This window comes from Saimiri boliviensis, chromosome 10 (genome assembly GCF_048565385.1).
Source record: "Saimiri boliviensis isolate mSaiBol1 chromosome 10, mSaiBol1.pri, whole genome shotgun sequence".
NCBI classification, from domain to species: domain Eukaryota; kingdom Metazoa; phylum Chordata; class Mammalia; order Primates; family Cebidae; genus Saimiri; species Saimiri boliviensis.
This window is the reverse complement of record NC_133458.1, coordinates 27,318,099-27,340,162: the sequence shown is the minus strand read 5'-3', so window position 1 is coordinate 27,340,162 and position 22,064 is coordinate 27,318,099. Positions and strand designations below refer to the sequence as shown.

General features: G+C 40.0%; 1 protein-coding gene across 2 annotated transcripts in view; it reads left to right on the top strand.

The window, feature by feature from the left end:
* Positions 1–21,324, top strand: part of KLHDC10 (kelch domain containing 10) — a 69,077-nt gene extending 47,753 nt beyond the window's left edge. Inside the window, exons 3-10 of one of the 2 annotated variants that reach the window (XM_039472834.2) lie at positions 4,314–4,535; positions 5,768–5,922; positions 7,087–7,235; positions 10,239–10,323; positions 11,610–11,676; positions 13,166–13,213; positions 15,444–15,583; positions 16,210–21,324. In XM_039472834.2, coding sequence (XP_039328768.1) covers positions 4,314–4,535; positions 5,768–5,922; positions 7,087–7,235; positions 10,239–10,323; positions 11,610–11,676; positions 13,166–13,213; positions 15,444–15,583; positions 16,210–16,419 — 1,076 coding nt within the window. In that variant the 3' untranslated portion in view covers positions 16,420–21,324. The remainder of the gene's footprint in view (positions 1–4,313; positions 4,536–5,767; positions 5,923–7,086; positions 7,236–10,238; positions 10,324–11,609; positions 11,677–13,165; positions 13,214–15,443; positions 15,584–16,209) is intronic. The other variant, XM_074379064.1, reaches the window with a different exon arrangement.
* The last annotated feature ends 740 nt before the right edge of the window (positions 21,325–22,064 follow it).

Below are 22,064 nucleotides of genomic sequence, written 5' to 3'. Positions count from 1 at the left end.
AAACATGTGAACTAGTAAAATAAAGAAAATGGAAATTAACCTGACACCAATTTGTACCCATCAGATTGGCACAAATGTGAGAAGGTTACAGAAAGCATGAAGAAGTGGGCACTTGCATATACATTGCTGGGAGTATAAATTGGTCCATTCTATTTGGAGAGCAGTATAGCCCTATAACAGTATTATATCTATAAAAAAATTTTTTGTTTTGTATTTTTGCATTTTTTATTTTTTCCATAAAAATGTTAAATGCATATTCCTTTGACCCAGAAATGCTCATACATTTGCATACAAATATATATAGAGAAAGCTTCATTACAACATTATTTATAATAGTGAAAATACTGGAAACAAACTAATCTTCCGTCACATTATCTCAGACAGCTAGCTTCTTTCTGCCTTTGGGCTAGAAACTAAAACCTGTTTCTCTGGTTACTGTAAGTTCTTGCTTGCTCCCTGGGGTAAAGAGCGAGTCCTTGTGACATGGAAGAGAAGATGGGTCAGACATTACAGGTACATATCCTTTAGCTTCATGTTCTCTTCTGGGTATTGAGTGTTTACCTGTGAATAAGGTTCTGTTTTAATTTTTTGCTTTTACATTTTCCAGTGGGAGTTCCTGAATCAGGTAAACCAATTCTATGGTAGATTTTATTAGCAGTAAGTAATTTTTAGGAAAATGGGATTTGCACATGGAAAATTTGGGGGAGGATTTAGAGAGCTGCTTGAGACTCTGAAACCCAATTTCGGTTTTGTCAAGGTTGAGGAGCCTATGCTATATTTCACCTAATAAAAATTAATGCTTGGTCTTCATGGCATTAACCCAGACAAATTCCCATGGTTTATCCAAAATGAAATGGCTTTTTAACATGTTAGTCACTCTTGGGCTATAAATATGAGAAAGAAATCTGTAGTTACTGGCGAGAGAGAAGAGGAGTTGCCATTTTACTCCCAGCTATGAGATTCCTTGACAAGATGTTTAATATTTATCAAATATTGATTAGATGCTCTTTACCCAGCAGTGTGATTTGCAGAGATCATGAAATTATTAACAGAAGCCAACAGTTGGGCTGGATCAGCACTGTGTCAGAAATAGGTGAACCACAAAATTAAAATGTTTCTAGTACCCGCATTTGAAAAAGTAAAACAAATAGGTAACATTAATTTTAATATTTTTAGTTAACCCAATGTTTTTAAAAATACCATTTCAACATATAATCAATATAAAAACTAATAATTTTACATTCATTTTTGGGTACTTAGTCTTTGAAATCCAGGGGGTATTTTTACATGTAAAGCACAGCTCAGTTTGGATCACTCACATTGCAAGTGCTTAGGAGCCACGTGTTATGGCTCATGGCTACTGACTTGTGCTGTGCAGGCTGGACTATAAGCTCTCGAGGGCAGAGGTAGTCATTGCCTTATCATTGTGTCCCAGCACCTACCACAGTACATGGTACTGAGTACATAGCCAGCATCCAATAATAATTTTTCTTTTTTTTTTTTGAGATGGAGTTTTGCTGTTGTCACGCAGGCTGGAGTGCAGTGATGTGATCTCGGCTCACTGCAGCCTCCGCCTCCCAGGTTCAAGCAATTGTCTTGCCTAAGCTTCCCGAGTAGCTGGGATTACAGCTGCCAGCCACCACGCCAGCTAGTTTTTGTATTTTTAGAAGAGATGGGTTTTCACCATATTGGCCAGGCTGGTCTTGAACTCCTGACCTCAGGTGATCCACCTGCCTCAGCCTCCCAAACTGCTGGGATTACATGTGTGAGCCACCATCCCTGGCCCAATATTTTTGACCTGAATGAGTGAGTAGAGAAATACGAAACTATCTTTTCACAGACTCCTCAACTGTGTAATCCATGTGAATTGTATTTGTCACAGAAATAGTTGGCAATAAACTTTTAACCTCACCTTCCCTACTATACAGCCATTTAGAGAAAATGTAGAATAGACTGCATTTCTTTTCATATTTGGCCAAAAGCAGCTTTAAAAATTAGTAGAATAGATTGCATTTCTTTTCATATTCGGTCAAAAGCGGCTTTAAAAATTATCTATTTGCTTTAAGCAATACAGCAGATGACAGAGATTTTTAGAGTTCCTGTCTGCTGACCATACTAACTCTGTTAGATTTCTTCTTTAAATTTGTCTTGCTAATTCTTAGAAAGAAGGATTTGTGTATTGAGAACACTGCATAATCTAACACTCATTCCCTAAATCATATATCTGTTAGGCATAATAATATCAAAGTCCACCGAGAGTTGAACACTGTTTTAATCATCCCTGTCACTGTTTACTTTGACCTGATGTTAAAGTCAGCCCAACTTCTAGCACCTGTTAGGATCTCCCCCTGTTCCAGGTGTTGTAGGTGATACAGAATAATTATCATACATGATCTTTACCCTCGAGGAACTTATCATCTATTTGGAGAAGAAAAACAAACTGACAAAATAGGTAGAGAAAATTAAATGCCAAATTAGTAGGTTCCCAGTTTGGTAAGTGTCTGCTGTGTGCCCTAGGCTTGGTTATAGAAGGTGAATACAAATGTATTCCTCCTCCCTCAGATAGCTCACAGCCTCCTAGAAAGTTACATGTATAAACCAATAAACATTTCAATATGACAAACATAACAAATGTTTGAAGTACATTAAAAATATCCAAATACGCAAATAAGGAATCTGAGACTACACAAGGGTCAGTGACTTGCTCAAAGTAGCAATTAGAACCGGGATTCAAACTTAGACATTTTTAGGAGCTTTTATTTTTTCTTCCACACCACACTTTCTGTTTCAAGAGTCCTAGAAAGAGAAGTTAAGTTCTTCATTTAAGGTAAATCATAGCTCAGTAAATTTGCCACCTGATTATAGTTTACCTGATATTCATGTATTTACATAGTTATGTGTGATCATCTTATTAATTATACATTGTATATGCTAATATATAAGTAGTATGGTACTGAACTGGAAGGGTCCTAGGGTTTTATTGATGAGAAGGGCTGTTCACACTAGACTTAGGTATTTCCACAACTAGGGATTGAAGGGTAGGTAGGTAGACTAGGCCAAGGGGTAAGGGAGGGACTCTGGGCTTTCCTAGCAGAGAAAAGTGTGAGAAACTGATGGTAGGACAAGGTTAGCAGGAGAACGACTCTAACATGCTGAGCAGATGACTTGGTACTTGAGTGGCGAGGAGTTGGACCTGAGTGACTCAGTGATTCACTCTTTTTTAGTTGCTCTCCATCTGTGCACAATTTCAGTTCTTGTTTAAAAACATAACTTAGAAACTGGGATTTTTATGTTAAAAAGTAAATATAGAAGGCCTGTATTAGGTTGGTAATAAATGTTTGTATAGCATGATTATTAGGTGTCTAGTGTTGTCCTAATATTATCTTTATACTAGTATCTATTACCAACACGTAAAAGTGGGTTCCTCTGTAGGGTCACAACTACAGTAGCTTCTTATTCCACCCATTATATATTTAAGCATCTTTGGTTCTGAAGTTAGGCAAGGGTTTGTATAGATTGGTATAAAACTTTTAAGGATAACAAAAATAGAGTTTTAGAGTTTGTTTTTTTTTTTTACTCTAAAATAATCTTGAAGTAATTTTCAGTAAACTAGTTGACATAATTTAGACTTCAGAACACTCAAATATAAATTGTAGAAATAACTTTTCTTAGTAAAGCACTTAATAGGATGAAAGATGCTCTCTGAGATAAATATAAGGAGATTCTTTGTTAACCACCATAATAGCTAGAATGTTATTTAAATTCAAAATTTTGCTGTAACTCTTTAACAGCCAGGTTTCACTTTAATTATATAATTATATCTTGTGGAAAAATCATAGATTTTATGTGTGTGTATTTTTATTTATACATGACTCATTCACATTCGTGATTATATTTATTTAGTTCCCTAATTCACAGTTTGATTTAGTTGGCCTGTGTTTTTTCTCCTCTAAGGAAATAAGAAAATTTGTCCTGTTAGCTTTTGGATTATTAAACCCTTCCTCCTATTTTTCTTGAAAATGTCAAGTTGTCAGCCATTTATTTGAATTTATCATGCTTTTTACAGTTATCAAAATCTGAAGGTAGTCATATGAAATAGAAGTAGAGACTAGCTCCTTAAAATCTTAAGTGGCATATGTGAAGAAATATTATTAAGAAGTATATCCATGTTATAAATCTAAACAAATAAGAAGTATATCCATGTTGTAATTCTTCCCTGATCCCCTTTTAAGTCTAAAATGGTTGTTACCTAATTTTGTTTGGACTTTTCAACTGGCAGGACACCGGTGGAAAACTGTCCTCTTCTCTCCTAGGACACAGACCTCCACCAGCACGAAGTGGACATCGTTGCGTGGCAGATAATACCAACTTATATGTGTTTGGAGGTTATAACCCAGATTATGATGAATCGGGAGGGCCTGATAATGAAGACTATCCTCTCTTCAGGGAACTCTGGAGGTATCATTTTGCTACAGGAGTGTGGCACCAGATGGGAACAGATGGCTACATGCCCCGGGAATTGGCATCTATGTCACGTGAGTGGAAGCAGTTCTTAATTCTAGACTTTATGAAATGTCTGAGAAGCTAGGTTCAATGTCCCATATTCTTCATTAATAATTGATAAAATTATAATGTGATTTAGCCCTGCGGATGGATAGGCTTTTTACTAGGGCAATAATATAGCATGGTGATTCCGAATTACCTGGGTCCAGAGTTTGAATTCAGCTGTATATCATTTGCTTGTCAGGTGAGTTTTAGCTTTAATTTTCTAACTTGTAAAATGGGATTAATAAAATCTTAGAAGGTTCAACATAAAGTATCATGTATATGCTAGGCAAAATGTAGTATAAGGTCAGCAGATGGGGCTTATGATGACAGTTAATAGCTATCGAGCAAAGTACAGGCATACCTCAGAGATATCGTGGGTTTAGTTCCAAACCACCATGTGGTGCCTTGCGCCTGTAATCCCAGCACTTTGGGAGGCCAAGGTGGGTGGATTGCTTGAGCCCAGGAGTTCAAGACCAGCCTGGCCAACATAGCAAAACCCTGTCTCTACAAAAAAATACAAAAGTTAGCTAGGCATGGTGGCACACACCTGTAGTCCCAGCCACTTGGGAAACTGAGGCAGGAGGATCACTTGAGCCCCGGAGGTCAAGACTGCAGTAAGCTGCAATCAAAGATGATGCTTCATTTTTCTCTGCTTTGCTGTATACTTAACTGTCTTTAGCAGCAGTGGTATACTGGGTAAACTGTAGTTCACAGAAGTCACTATTGTTATACACAGTGTTTAGTGAATTCCATAAACATGTGCTGAATACGTCATATATATGTAGCAGTGAACTATATGCTATATCCCGTATAGTGGAGCTAGATCTTTTTCTGCAGAACTTTCTAGTATAGGCTATGTATTCCTTCTCTGAAATGTTTGGGACCAAAAGTGTTTCACATTTCATAATTTTTTTTATTTTGGAATATTTGCATTGTACTTAGCATTCCAAATCCAAAACTTTGAACTCTAACGTGTTCCAGTGAGCATTTCCTTTAAGCATCATTGTTGGTACACAGAAAGTTTTGAATTTTGAAGTATTTTAGATTTCAGATTTTTAGGTTTGGTATGCTCAGCTAGTAGTTAGATGTCAGTGGTTTGAGCTATCTTATAAGATCATTAAGGCAGATACATGTTAGCTTCTCAGATATTATGGGTTTATGTGGGAACACATTGCAGGTAGCCATCATGTGAGTGGAATTTGTGCTTCTCCTTCCTCAGTTGTGCTGCATGGAAACAACCTGTTAGTTTTTGGAGGTACCGGCATCCCATTTGGAGAGAGCAACGGCAATGACGTCCACGTGTGTAATGTGAAGTATAAGAGATGGGCTTTACTCAGCTGTCGGGGGAAGAAACCCAGTCGTATATATGGACAGGTACCAGTCTATGGCCAATCATGGTGTATTTGTTCATATTTTTCTAGCCTGGGGACGGTGTTAGAATATTTGCAGTTGTTACCGTTTTATTTTAATGGAGAAGGGTTCTTTGTGGTTAGTACTTGACTTTTTAGTTCTGATGTGAAATTATAATTTGTAAATCTGGTTACTTGCCATGTTCTTTTCTTTTCTCTTCTGTTCTTTCTTTCTTTCTTTTTTTTTTTTTTTTTACTTTCTGTTTCTAATTCAATTTAGCTCAGGATATAGATCTGTATGGAAGTTACTTTAAATGTTAAAACCCAACCTCCACCCCTACCCTCACTCCCAATAAGAGATAGGGCTCCACTATGGTTTGGGTCCTGGTAACTTTTAGGGTGATTCTTGAGTAGATGAGAAAGCACTTGGTTAAGAAACTTTTACGTGGGTCTGAGCTAAACATATATTACGCAGAGATTAGTTTAGGTGCCAGTGCTTCAAACTTTAGGTCTGAAAAGTTATATCCAGAAAGATAGGGAGCAACCCACTGTACATCAGAGACCCTTTGAGAGCCTAAGCTTAAAACAACCAAGCTTTGGCTCGTTTCTTGACTCGCTGGCATTAGTACTGATAAACAGCTTCTGAGCTTAACTTTAAAGGAGCACATACTAGATAACTCTGTTGCTTCCACCAGAGGCCTATAAATTGTAAGAGGTGGCCATAACAATAGCTGAAATTTTCACTGAAAAGAGTCCAGTGGAAAAGGTCAAGTTCCTTGAACTCCCGATTAGGCTTTTTACTTAGGAGGTTGTAGTGACCTATTTTCATATCTGCTGCTGCTTGAGAGCATTTTTCTTCAGACTTGTAGAGAGAAGCAGCTTTCAATGGAAATGCTTTTGCCCATGGGCTAGAAATTATTTGATCGGCCAGGACCCTTAAGAAACATCTTGGCAGGTAGGACTGGCTTTCCAGTTGAGTAAAGCTTTACCTTTCTAAAGGTGTTTTCCAGGTTCTTAAAATGATCTCTGGGTTCTCTAAAATCTTTAGTCTTTTAAGAGTCTGATATATTAAAAAGATTAAAAAGTGCAAGAGAATTTCATAAAACCTGAGCTGGAGGTATCTGGTAAGTTTACATTCTTTAATCAAGTGTTAACAAGTCAGTCTTACTCACCTTTCCTTGTTATCCAGGCTATGGCCATCATCAATGGCTCCCTTTATGTCTTTGGAGGGACAACCGGCTATATTTACAGCACAGACCTGCACAAGTTAGATCTCAATACCAGAGAGTGGACACAACTGAAACCAAACAACCTATCCTGTGATCTGCCAGAAGAGAGGTGAGGATCTAGAATTAAAGCAGGTTTATTCTTTCATGCTAACATTTGACCTCTTTCAGAGCATTGGCAATATGAAGAAAACCCTTTAGCCCTAGTTAGGATAACTAACTGGCTGTTGGATGTTAGATCTCAGTATGTTATTAAAAAAAGGGCTAAAGTAAAAAAAATTCTTCTGGTGAGGAGATAGTACTTCCTTCTAAACTATACAATTTTTTTCATGGCATTTCCTCTTATAATTTAGTCTTTCTGCATTAAGAAGATAGTAACACTTTGAAGAAGAAACCAGTGGTAGCATTTATAACTAAATTTCATATTACAGGCAAAACAGTTACTTTCCAGTTACTTTTTGATTCCACTCTTTTTTTTTTTTTTTTTTTTTTTTTCGAGAAAGGGTCTCACTCTGTCACCTAGGCTGGAGCACACAGTGACATAATCATGGCTCACTGCAACCTCGACCTCCTAGGCTCAAGCCATTCTCCCATCTCAGTCCCCCAAGTAGCTGGGACTACAGACCTGTGCCACCATGTCGGGCTAATTAAAAAAATTTTTTTTAATATAGTTGAGGTCTCACCATGTTGCTCAGGCTGCTTCTCAAACTCCTAGGCTCAAGCAATCTGCCCACCTTGGCTTCCCAGAGTGTTGGGATTACAGGCGTGAGCCACAATGCTGAGCCTGATTTCCCTTCTTAACTTGCATATTGGAATTCTTTGGCTCATTCACTCACAGACATATCCTCAGTATGGGGCACAGGGCCATCCCCACAGTGATGCCCAGTAAATGTTGATTGGATAGGTGGAAGGAAGGTTGCATGGATAGTTGGGTGGATGAATGATGGATGGGTGGATGCATGGAAAGGTCATTCATTTTAAGTGTTCTGTTAAACACTCAAACATCACATGATTCTCTCTAATTGCCTTCTAGTAAGAGTTGCCTCTTAAAATTAAACTCACTGAAACACTTGAAGAGAATTTTTTCTCCTCCAGTTTGAAAGCAAAGACAGTAAACCATTTTTATTAACTCTATTTAGACTACCCTGTGTCTCTTTGTTGCCTCTTTAAACAAAATAGTGTTATAGGTGCTAAGGAAGAATTTTTCTTAATTGTGGTATGTTATGATCATTGTAAAACTACCATGAGAGGACTTGAGAGATGGCGTGGTGCTCGCGCCCTGTGGAAAGCACACTGGGAGGCCAGCGCTTCCCCTGGCGTCAGGGACCCGAGAGCAAGCACACGACAGCGTCCGCTTGCGTTGTGTCTGTTTTATGTTTTTATATCTATATCTATATATCTATAATTTTATTAAAAAAAGAAAAAGAAAAAAAAATCTACTGGACAGATTTTGATGTAATTCATTTTATAAGCAACAATATCTTTAGGTAAAGATGGAAATAGATTAAGTTTTCAAAGCATTTCCATGTGGTTGCTTTCTTTGAGACATTTTATGGACCTATTATAAATTATTTTAGCTTTTAGCTAGACAGCCTAGCTAAAAGTCTGGTAGGTGTTTTATATTATATTCACAGTTCTATGTAGCATAATTTTCTGCTAAATAAGTATTTTAATTTGCAAACCCATAGTCTAAGGCCTCTAAATGTAGGCAGATGACTTTTTAAAACTATGTAATAACTTTCCCTTTATACGAAGTTACCACAAAAGATTATAGAAAAATTTAGAAAATACAAGTAAGCAAAATGAAGAAAATAAAAAACCGAGTTTAAATTTAAAGATAACCAGGTTTAATGTTTTGGATTGTATCCTAATAGTTATTTTCTGTATCTATTTATGTATCCATAAATTTTTTGTTTTGTTTTGTTTTGTTTTTGAGACTGAGTTTCGTTCTTGTTACCCAGGCTGGAGTGCAATGGCGCGATCTCGGCTCACCGCAACCTCCACTTCCTGGGTTCAGGCAATTCTCCTGCCTCAGCCTCCTGAGTAGCTGGGACTACAGGCACGTGCCATCATGCCCAGCTAATGTTTTGTATTTGTAGTAGAGACGGGGTTTCACCATATTGACCAGGTCTCCGTCTCTTGACCTCGTGATCCACCCGCCTTGGCCTCCCAAAGTGCTGGGATTACAGGTGTGAGCCACTGCGCCCGGCAATATCCATAAATTTTTAATGCAATTGATTTAAAAAAATAATGACACAGCTGGCCATGGTGGCTCACACCTGTAATCTCAGCACTTTGGGAGGCTGAGGTGGGTGGATCACGAGGTCAGGAGACCGAGACCATCCTGGCCAACATGGTGAAACCCCATCTCTACTAAAAATACAAAAATTAGCTGGGTGTGTTGGTGCATGCCTGTAATCCCAGCTACTTGGGAGGCTGAAGCAGGAGAATTGTTTGAACCAGGGAGTCAGAGGTTGCAGTGAGCCGAGATCTTGCCACTGCACTGCAGCCTGGCGACAGAGGGAGACTCCATCTCAAATAAAAATAAAAATAAGCCGGGCGCGGTGGCTCAAGCCTGTAATCCTAGCACTTTGGGAGGCTGAGGTGGGCGGATCACAAGGTCAAGAGATCAAGACCATCCTGGTCAACATGGTGAAACCCCGTCTCTACTAAAAATACAAAAAATTAGCTGGGCATGGTGGTGCGTGCCTGTAATCCCAGCTACTCGGGAGGCTGAGGCAGGAGAATTGCCTGAACCCAGGGGGCGGAGGTTGCGGTGAGCCGAGATTGCGCCATTGCACTCCAGCCTGGGTAACAAGAGCGAAACTCTGTCTCAAAAATAAAATAAAATAAAATAAAATAATAAAAATAATAATAACACACAAAAAGTTCTCAATACCTTAACCACCCTCAGGTGCCAACATTGTTATTGGTTGCATACTAAGCCATTTTGTGTATATTCTGTAAGTCATATAACCAATTCACTATTGTTAAGCACTTGGGTTATTTCTAATAATTTACTCTTATAAATAATGATGTAATAAAAACCTTACAGCTAAATCTTAGGTAGATCATTTTTACTTAATTATAAACTAATTTTATTGTGTATTTTCAGATACCGACATGAAATCGCACATGATGGACAGAGGATTTACATCTTGGGAGGTGGTACTTCCTGGACAGCATATTCCTTAAACAAGGTATATATTTAAAAAAGAAAAAAAGGGAGAGGGAGAAGGATAGAAAGATGCATATGTCAACTAGGCAAGATAATTCTGTGACTTTAGATATTTTAATTTTTTGAGCACTTTCCTCATTAACACCTATTTTGTGTTGGATGCGCTTTATAAGGTTGAACTCTGTGCCCCAATATGCTTTCAGTTGACAGGTGTTATTTATCACACACTGAAAATACTTTATGAAAATTATCCCCTTATGTTGGATGAAGAAAGTGACTAAAAGGAGGGCATAGTAGCTTGAATGGAGCAACTAATTAGAATTGGAGCCAGCATTCTCAAAATGTCACATCCCTATCATTATCTTTGCTGTGTATCTAAAAAGAACAGACTTGTTTAGGGCTGCACGTCACGAACTTCAGAAAGCTGAGCTCTGAAGGGCTGTTATTCATCCATTCCTGTGGCATTTCTAAAATGTCATAGTCACATACCCCAGGGGAAACCTATATTAGGCTGTAGAGCTCCGGGACTGCCTTGAAACCTTAATGGTCTTTGTCGAAACTGAATTCCCACATTCTCTTACAAACACTTGCATTTTTCTGTTGTAAAAAAAGTTGCAGAACAACATACAGAAGAAAATCAAGAATCACATGCATGGCAGCTTCTCATTCCAACCCTTTTTTCACTTTTTCTGTGAATTTTAAAAAGTAGGCCGGGTGTGGTAGCTCATCCCTGTAATTCTAGCACTTTGGGAGGCCGAGGCAGGTAGATGACCTGAGGTCAGGAGTTCAAGACCAGCCTGGCCAACATGGTGAAAACCCATCTCTATTAAAAACACCAACAATTAGCTGGGCATGGTGGTGGGCACCTGTAGTCTCAGCTACTCAGGAGGCTGAGGCAGGAGAATTGCTTGAACCTGGGAGATGGAGGCTACAGTGAGCTGAGATGGTGTCACTACACTCCAACCTGGGTGATAGAGTGACACTCCATCTCAAAATAAAAAATAAAAATAAGAAGTGAAATCATATATGTATTTAATTTTCAACTGCCTCATTTAATGTTTTCCCTTATATTTGGAAAGACCAGAAAAAAGGAAAAGAAGAAAGACTTTCCTACTAAGAATATATGTTTACACAGGCTGCTGCTGTTAAAAGTTTTCTGTATGGAAAATCACTGTACCTTCTGCTCAGTTTTGCTGTGAACCTAAAACTGCTCTAAAAAACAAAGTCTATTTTTTAAAAATCCATTTTCAGGCTAGCTAAAATTACAATTATTTATGTATGTGTATATGTTTTTTTTTTTTCTCCAAGATCCATGCATACAACCTTGAAACGAATGCATGGGAGGAAATCGCAACAAAACCCCATGAAAAAATAGGTAAATTTAAAGTATTGATTAATTTATCTTTCACAAATGTGTATTATACTTTTACTCATTTTGGAAGGAAAAAGTAATTTTACTGAATTAGGTGGCAAGTAAAATATCTGTTGGGCTGGGTGCAGTGGCTCATGCTTAAAATCTCAGCACTTTGGGAGGCCAAGGTGGGCAGATTGCTTGAGTCCAAGAGTTTGAGACCAACCTGGGCAACATGGTGAGACCCTGTCTCTATAAAAAATACAAAAAAAAATTGCTGTGCATGGTGGTGTGCACCTGTAGTCCCAGCTACTCAGGAGGTGAAGGTGGGAGAATCACCTGAGCCTGGGAAATAGAGGCCATAGTTAGCCATGAGTGAGCCACTACACTCCAGTTTGAGCACCTGAATGAGACCCTATCTCAAAAGAAAAGAGAAAAATCTGTTGAACTGGTATTAGAAAATACTTGTGAGCCACTACACTCCAGCTTGAGCACCTGAATGAGACCCTATCTCAAAAAAAAAAAGAGAAAAATCTGTTGAACTGGTATTAGAAAATACTTGTATTCCTTAGCCCAATTATAATTCTTCCTTAGCCCTGGGCATGGTGTCTCACACCTGCCAGCACTTTGGAAGGCCAAGGCAGGTGGATCATTTGAGGATCCCAGCTACTTGGGAGGCTGAGGCAGGATAATCGTTTGAACCCAGGAGGCGGAGATTGCAGTGAGTCAAGGTTGCACCGGTGCACTCCTGCCTGAGAGACAGAGCAAGACTCCGTCTCAAATAACAACAACAACAACAATAATAATAACACAATAATTCTTCCTTAGCAATTGAACAAATAGGCTTTTAATGGGGATTGTTGAATTCTTTGGCAGAAGCTGGGAAGTATGGGTGATAGAAGAAATTGGAGCTTAAATAAAGATGTACCAGCTGAGTGTGGTGGCTCATACCTATAATCCCAGCACTTTGGGAGGCTGAGGCAGGCGGATCATTTGAGCCCACGAGTTAGAGATCAGCCTGGGCAATATGGCAAAACCCTGTCTCCACTAAAATTACAAAAAATTAGCTGAGTGTGGTGGCGTGCACCTGTAGTCCCAGCTATTGAGGAGGCTGAAGTGGGAGGATCACTTGAGCCCAGGAGGTGGAGGCTGCAGTGAGCCGAGATTGCACCGCCGCACTCCAGCCTAGGCAACAGAGTGAGACTCTGTCTAAATTAAAGAAAGAATAAAGATCTACCTATCTCCTTGTGGGTAAAAGGGCTTGGGAAAGCCACTAGCAACTCCTGTCCTTTACCCCTTTGTTTCTGGCACCTTAGCATTGTACTGTTATTATGAGATTTCTGAAGGCTTTTGAATTAAGGAGGGAGTGGAAGGACTAGCCAATGTTTGCTTGATCCCATGTAACAAAGGGATTGTTTTGAGTTTCGAATACTGTGTCTTTCACTGTGTTATATCAGTGTGATTCCCAGTCCTTCTGTAAATAATGGGACTTCTGTGTTTGTGTGTTTGGCAGGCTTTCCTGCAGCCCGAAGGTGTCACAGTTGTGTTCAAATAAAAAATGGTAAGGATTCTAAACAACATGATGCTTCCATTTCTGTAATTGTGTCTTCTGAAAACATCTTATTTCCTAATGATAGCCCCTCAAAGAGGCTCATAACTTTGAGAAAGTTATAGTTTAAACTTGTAGTTTAAACTTAAAGGGAAATTCATTGTTATGCCTCTCTCAGCCATTTTCATAGTGTAAACTGGTATGATGTTTGGGTCCCTCAGTTATAAGAGAACTCAACAAATGGTGATAAATAAGCTTTTATTGTACCACTTGATCTTTCAGCACCCCACACCTCAACAGATGTCTGTGGTTATCGTGGCTAATACTAATAATCTCCACTGTTTATACTGTGGAGACCTCAGTGAACATTGTATTAAAATTGTAATAACTCCTTTAGAGTGTTATTTCATAAAGTTGATTCTGTTCTCTCTCTGATGCCAAATGGAACTCTTAGCTCATTCTTTGGCCATATTACAACTAAGGCATTGTATGCCTTCAGAAAGCAGCTGCAGCCACTTTAACTAAATGTAATAAGTGACTCCTCTCTGGATAACCTTCCTGTCTTTTAATTTATAACTTATTTCATTGTTTGCTATAGCTCTTAAATTTTTTTCTGGAAGGAAAGTATATATAAATGAGTTAGATAGCCTGTATGCTTTCAGCAACTTAGTTCAGATATAACTGGGATTGTTCTGCCATCTCTAGTACAGAAGAATTTTTTATTATGCTCTGTTTTCTATATAAGATTTATAGATAGCGACATTGTTCACATTTCTCTCTCTGAGAATGGAACTGTACTTTAAAGTTTTCCTTGAATCCTAGCCAAAAAAGTTGCCAGTGCATTTTATAGCTTACATACTGGCTTAAACTTGGTCTAGACCTGAGTTAGGAAATTTATTCACTTAATTCTTTAAGGCCAAGCACCATACAAATGGAATTCAACCTTAGTTCTCGACATTTCATTGGAAGGTTCACATAGCCTTTGTTACAAGTTGTCTAATTAGTTATAACTGATTTTACCAGAAAACCCACACCTTTCATTTTGGGAAAGTTATTCGTAATAACTGTACAGCTCAAACAGAGCTTCAGTTTGTCGTCTTTTAGCTGAAAGCTTGGAAGAGCCTCTTTTGTGTTCCTAAACTGAGCATTGCACTGAATGTTCCTCTTCAGGTTAAATGTCTACCAGGAGACTTTTGTCTCTATGAGCAGATAAATGTATATTCTTTCCAGGACCTTATTTAAAGAAGAGTTTGCAACTGGTGGCCTGCATATGTGTTCTGTTTGGCTTATGTGTGTATTAAAAAATTTTTTTAGGCCAGCTGTGGTGGCTCATGCCTATAATCCTAGCACTTTGGGAGGCTGAAGTGGGAGGATCACTTGAGCCCAGGAGTTCAAGACCAGCTCGGACAATATAGTGAGACCTTGTCTTTAAAAAAAAAAAAAAAAGTTAGTAGCCAAAACTTAAAAATCAAAATATTTCCCTTTTTTTTGAGACAGAGTCTCACTGTGTCACCCAGGGTGGAGTGCAGTGGTATGATCTCAGCTCGCTGCAACCTCCGCTTCTTGGGTTCAAGTGATTCTTCTGCCTCAGCTTCCCAAGTAGCTGGGACTGCAGGCATGCACCACTCGCCCAGCTAATATTTGTAATTTTTTAGAGATGGGGTTTCACCACGTTGGTCAGGCTGGTCTTGAACTCCTGACCTCGTGATCCACCTACCCCAGCCTCCCAAAGTGCTGGGATTACAGGCATGAGCCACCATGTCCAGCTCCCAAAATGTTTCATCTTTAAAAACATATCCAGATTTCCACCTTGCCTTGAAAAAAATGGACCGTCTGGCAGTTGCGAACCTTAAGTCCCTTGTGGTGTCAAATAGCTGTCACCTCTTTTAGAGCATGAGCATTCCTGTCTGTTTTCCTGAGACTTCTCTTTATCTTCTAGACCCCATTGCTCATTCACTTTCTGTGCCTGGGATCTGTAGGTATGTGTTTGAATTTGGAAACTGTGACATGAAGCCTCCTTAGAGGTTTGCATCCTTAGTCCCATTGAATACCCTGACATAGCATCTTAGTTCTGTTGAGGAGCAAGACAACAGCATGAGAGACTGCACAGCAAAAGTCCTCTGTGTCGTAGGGCAGTCCACTTCACTGTCACATGTCAGCTGGCTGTGTGATCTACTGTAAAACACTCCATAGCTTTGGCTCTTTTCCTTGGTGTGATCTTGACTTTCTCTTTTCTTCACAGATGTGTTTATTTGTGGGGGCTATAATGGAGAGGTGATCCTGGGCGATATCTGGAAGTTGAATCTGCAGACTTTCCAGTGGGTGAAGCTCCCAGCTACCATGCCAGAGCCAGTTTATTTTCACTGTGCAGCTGTTACACCAGTAAGTTTTTATTTTCATACCTTCCTTATGTAGTTACAGATGATAAGGAAATCTTTTTAGAGATACTAGCAAGAAAAAAACCTGGATATAGGCACACCAACATCCTTCCCAAAGCTAGGCCCTCCTCTGAGAAAAGAGGAGAAAACCCATCATACCCAAATTTGAGAGACTAACATCAATGTAAGAGAAATGCTACCTGTGGCATTCTGGCCCTGACCGTGATGTCAAAGGTGTTTCCTGGGAGGGCGGAATACTTTTACTCCCTTGATACCATATTATTGAAGATCCCATTAGTTTCTTGAAGGCGAAGGCCTTTATTTTCATCTTTGTACTCCCAGTATTTGGCACCGTGGGTACTAAATATAGTCTTAGTTTAATATTAGTTAATAGTGAAATTGTTTGTTGTTGAAGTAAAAAAAAAAAAAAAAATATATATATATATATATAGTTTTTCCCTTAGTAATTCCTTAATTACTTAAACCCTCTTGATCTCTGCACGGTATTGGAATCAGTGAGGAATTCTTGTTTCTTCTTGATTCCATCTCCTGTACTCTTTCCCCGCTGAGTCTTCAGCCTTGTATCTGTTTCTCTCTCATTTGAATTTGTCCTCTTTTAACTACTCATAGGCTGGTTGCATGTACATTCATGGAGGAGTGGTGAACATCCATGAAAACAAACGGACTGGGTCACTGTTTAAGATCTGGCTGGTGGTACCTAGCCTGCTGGAACTGGCCTGGGAGAAGCTGCTCGCGGCCTTCCCTAACCTTGCAAACCTCTCCCGAACACAGCTTCTGCACCTTGGACTCACACAGGGACTCATCGAACGCTTGAAATGAGGATTTCTGGACTGTTCATTGATACTGGAAATGTTAATTTAAAGAGACTCCTTTATTTATGAGCAGTGTAGAATGTGCTACAAAAAGGATTGCTTACCCTGATCAACGCCTTATTTAGAAAATACATCAGATGCCTTTCTGTAAATTGTTTTTTCAGTTTATAGACATCTCACTTTCCCATGTGCTTCTTCTTTGCTTCTATTTCTCCTGCCCCATTACATGCACATGACCTCACATACTCCCACTTCCTTCTCAATAGAGTTAAGGGAAAGTCCGAAACTACCTTAGCAACATTTTCGATCAAGACAGATTCCTTTTGAAAGGAATTTCGAATAGTTCCATGTCATACAATCTTCCAGAAATGAAAACATCATCAGCATAAACAAAAATGAAATTAAAGAATTTTTACATCTAGCAACAGCAACAACCACAAGTTTAGGGGATCGATTGAGAAGGCTAACCTTGAGAATCTTGCAGGTTACACTTGAACCTAGATGTTTCACTGAGTGTTTTCAAGGTGTGTCAAATGAGTAGTAGCTGGATCTGATGGCAGCAGTGGTTACCATCTTGTTGCATAGATAACTCACACCTACCCTTTAGCTGTGAAGGAAGGTTAAGCAGCCCAGCAACCCTTGGTTAGCGCTTTCTTTCTCATCCTCATGGTGCCAGCACTGGTTAGGGCTGGCTTTGTCAAAGGACTTGTGTGTGTATCGAGGTTGTGCTGTTCATTGTTGCTCTTAGAAATTATGGCACCCAGAATGTTTCAAATAGAAAAACTGGTGGTGGCCAAAAGTTCTTCATTCTGGCAGTTTTCAAACTCTCTTCTGCTCATTATGGGTTTTAAATATCTCTTTGACTTCTTCAGGGGGAATTGTAGACCCTAAACATGTGGTGTAAATGCTGTGTAACGTGAACGCAAACTCCTGAGAGAGGCCAGAGAAAAGCCAGGCAGGGAAAGCCTGCATCCTCTGAGCTTGTTAACTTGGCTTCTGCTCGGGCTGTGGTCTTTGGCTGTCATCGTGGCCATTTTCTTTACAGAACTTGTTTCTTTTCTAATGGACCAGGTAGGTACCTGCCATTTTCTCAGGCAGTTGGTCCTTGATTTTTCCCTTAGCTTGTTGCCTTCTCTTCTGTCTGCTTTATTGTGCATGGTACTGTGAATAATTGTCTAGTAATTGGATAAAAGGTCTTGGGGGTAAAGCCACAGGTCATCCTTCCTGAAGAACCAAGTATCATTTAAAAACTAGCATGAGGAAGGAATAAAACTGAGTAGCATTCTTTTTTTTTTTTTTTTTTGGTGTGAAATTTTCATTCTGGTTTGATTTTTTTTTTTTTTTTTTTTTAATTCTAAAAAGAAGAATGACTTCAATTTTCACTTGCTTTGCCATCAGGCTGCTAGGGGAGCTGAGCAAGAGGCTCGCCATGCGCATGTGTAAGCCGCAGGTATACTCAAGGTGCTGAAGGCGCGCGAGGGCAGCGCTGGTCCTCCCGGGGCCGCCTCGCAGCAGGAGACTCGTGTGGGAGAGTGGGGACACATCTTTCCTTTAAGTGCCTCTTTTTCACCTAGCTTTTAAAGTTCTTCTTTTTCCTTCATCTCAGAAGGGATCTCTTCAGCTTTTGTGTGGATTTGAGCTACGGTTAAAAAGTTACCATCTGGTGTTCAGTTCTGGGGTGAGAAAACGGCAGCCTCTAGACGTGTGCTCCTAATTCCTAAGCCTTATCATACCATCCCCTCTGTGATGGGTTGAGTTGATGGAGCCTGTATTCTGCGAAGTCTTACAATAGCCATGCATCCGTGAACTTGGGTCCTTTCTGGGGAGTGAGGGATGTGGGAGAGAGACAGGAGAAGGAGCAGGTCCTCTAGGGCCCATCCCCCCTACATCTCACCATTAGCAGTCTGTGTAGCACCTAACCTCCCGCACCCACTGCCTGGCTTGCTCCTCCGAGCTCTCCCAGAGTAAGTCAGTCTGAGCAGCTCCATTAGACCAGAACAGAGCTTTGCTGCATGACTTCAGCCTGCCTCTGGATATGTGCTGGTAATATATCCCAAACTGAACAAGCCACGCTGTCTAGGGCGGCAAGAAGATTTTTGTCCTGGATTTATACAGGGACCAAAGACTGAATGCTCAGCCTCTGTGCTTAGACTTTCATGGTCCTTAGGAGAGAAGTGAGTCTCTAGCCCTGCTACACCAGAGAGGTGAACAGAGATGGGGTCTCTTCCAGCCACACTTGCTGGCATCCTTTGTTGAGCCTTCTGAGGGTAGTCTTCTTTGAGGTAGGCTTTGGAGGCCTGACATCGAAGACCTGTGTGTTTTATTTTCATAAAAGTATATATCCTTGGTCTAAAGTGTCTTCTTTTAATATAACACTAGTAAAAATGACGTGGTATGACTAGCACTGACTGCTATAGAACCACACATGCACATGTTCTGGATGCCAAATGAGACTGTGTGTGAATGACTAAGTGTAGGTAACTAGTTAGATAAGGGTCATCAGGTATTTCAGTATACCTATAACCAGCACTCGGAATTCCTGACACTGTTTACTTGATTTAGGAAAGTTTATGCCTGCTGCTTCTCTGCCTCTTTGAGGTACTCCCAGCCGTCTTACTACAGTCCTGTAAATTTAAGTGCAATATATAGAAACATATGGATATATACATATTATATATAGGGTGTAACTATAAAGCAGGTAGAGTACTTTTTTGCGTCTGTCCTGGGGAAGCTAGCTCATTACTTTAGAGTCAAATTATGCCAAGAATTTTAGGTGTGATCGGCTGGCTTAAGCCAACTCATGGTAAAGCTGGATTTTCAAGCCCATGTTTTCTTACTCCAGCTCTTAGAGACTCATTGTTCTTTCAGTTTGTTAGAGCTGAGATTTTTTTTTCCCCTGTCATTTTTGTACTATCTCACGTTTGCACGTCTTGACATTTCGTTGCCCAAGAACAAGAAAGTTCATCTGTAAGGAATTTCCTAAATGGAGAATTTAAACCTAGCATTCAATACTATCAGCTCTCCCATGCATACACTCATTTAAATGAAGAAAATGATGCTTTCTTTAATACTTTCCACATCTTGGAAAAACTATAAACCAATACAGAATAAATTGAAATCTTAGCTATCCTTCAGGGGCTAGAAGAAAACCTTTCCATTGGCAGAATCTCCTTTTATCAGGGCCATAATGATATGATGTAAAAATTTGCTTTAAGCCAGTCATGCTCTTACATAGCTAGATTTTAAAGTATAATAAGCATATGAACATTTTTAAGCAAAAGATACCTTAACAGTGACCTTTGGTTATCCAGAGTAGCCAGAGTAAAGCACAGATCATTGAACTCCATAGATAATCAGTGAATCCACTTTTCCATCAAACAATCAATTCATTTTTATTTCTTTCTCCTCCCTATCATTTCCCTCTTTTTCCTTGGAATGGGGCTAATAAGTAGTTAGAAAAGGAAAAGGAACGATCAGGGAGGAGCTGGCAACCAGTGACCATATAATCAGCTGATTGCCTGTAATCAGTCAGTCTGAACAGTTAGAACGCTGAAATCAGGAACCACAGGTGGTAATCCTGTTTAGATGTAACTCTTCAGCGTCATCTCCTGCCCTGAGCTGTAGGCCATCTCTTCTCTAACTACCAAAGAACTCTTAGTATCTATGGGAAGAGAAAGCTGTGTGCAACACAGAGGAAATTCCATTATTTGAATACATTTATCTGGCTCTTAACAAATACTTGCTTTTCCTCTAATCTTGCAAGAGCCATGGCTCTGCCATTTTCTACAGCTTGGCCTATAGGAAAGGTTGAATGATCCTCTAAGACTGTGTTGGTCTTAGTAGTCTGTAAAACCAGTTTGGTTTTTGTGTGGTCTTACAGATGCTTAGAAAGTGGCACAGGTTACTGAACTGTCTACCTGCCAGCATTCTGATGTAGCACAAACACCTATTTTCCTTTATTTTTTGTATTATTTTTAATTTTTCTGGCATTGAGCTCTAGGGTGGATGAGGGTTTATGGTCCTCTGATCATAAGCTCCACTCTAAAACTGGTCCCTGTTAGCTGAAATTGCTTTGGTTCTCCAAATGCCTTGAACGCCAGGCACACTCGCAGGGCCTGAGGTAGGCTTAGCAGAGTTCTGGGACCTCCGTGTGCATTGCCACCAGATCCTGTTCAGCCGTGGCCTTTCCCTTGTAAGGTCATTGGATTCAGCCAAAAGCGGCCTCTTCCCTAGTGTGGCATTACGAACAGAAGTTCTGAGTTGTGCTTCAAAAGTAGTTGCATCTTTCTAGTTTAATTTTCATGTTTTTAATTTGGGAAACAAAAAAACTTTTTATAAGTTTTTTAAAGGCCCTGCTTAGTCAGTGTACAGGGTGAATCAGAGGCAGTTTTCAGAAAAAAACAAAACAAAATTTTCACCAAGTGGTAGTAATTGTTGTTTTACCCATTACACATTTAGAATATTAAGGAGGCATTAGAAAACACACTCTCTAAAGCCACTTCCTTGTGCACATCTGCACAGGGAGAGCACAGGTATCTCCCTGGAAAAGCACCTGCCAATGACGCATTTCCTGGAAGAACCTAGCCAAGAAAGGAAGCCTCTTTCTGAGACAGTCTTGGAGAGGCAAGCCTAGCTTTGCTCTTCCAACAGGGTATGCTTGGGCCACACCCAATGCTCGCCTTACTTTAAAGCTATTTGCCACAGTCCTGTTAAATAGTGTGGACGTCCTTTTGCAGTCTGGTGTGCATGCCATATGATCAGGACAGCTTTTCCACTTTACTCGGTTTCCTACAAGCAAGTAGGAAATATAGTGAATTTGCCCTAAAACGTCCAATCTGTATTTATGTACCTTGTCAGTGTTTTGCTGTTGGTTTTCTAAAACAATCTGATCAATAAATCTTATCCAAATCAATTCAGTTTGCAGCCACCTCGATTGTCTGATGATAATTTGTGTGTACGTGAGCGCACCTGTATGATAGAAGCGTCCGTCCTACCCGCCCCCACCGCCCCCGCCAGGCTCAGCTTTTCTCTGTAATATCTGAGTCATCTGCCTTCCGCCCCCACTCCGCTGTGCGTTCCTTATCTGCTCACTGTCTGGAACTCCTGGACACACCAGAGCTCCCTCACCAGCATACTGCTCTCTCCACAAGGACAAGGAAGCAACTACGGCAGCCCATACTCTGTCTTACCAGCCCACCCCCTGTTCCCCGAATCAAAACTAGACAAGTTTGTATAGTTATATCAAGACTCTTCTGAAGGGCCGGAAGAGCAACAGGGAGTTCAAAGGGAAAATGTGAACCTGTATGTACAGTCATAGGACTAACTTTATGATCTGAGGGAAGAGCCCCAGGAGGAGCTGAGCCCTGTGCAGGGGTCCTTTGGGAATGAAACTATACTTCCTAGCTCTGCCCTTGGTCTTCCAGATGCTTCCCTCACTAAAACCTCTGTTTGATGATGCTGTGATCTCTAATCCTCTAACCCTTCTCCCTGCAGAACTTTTCTCCATGTCTGTTTAGTCCAGAGTAGGTAGGCAAGGTTACTCCAAGTCCGGTCACTCTTTTTTTTTTTTTTTTTTTTTTTTTTTGAGACGGAGTTTCGCTCTTGTTGCCCAGGCTGGAGTGCAATGGTGTGATCTCGGCTCACCGCAACCTC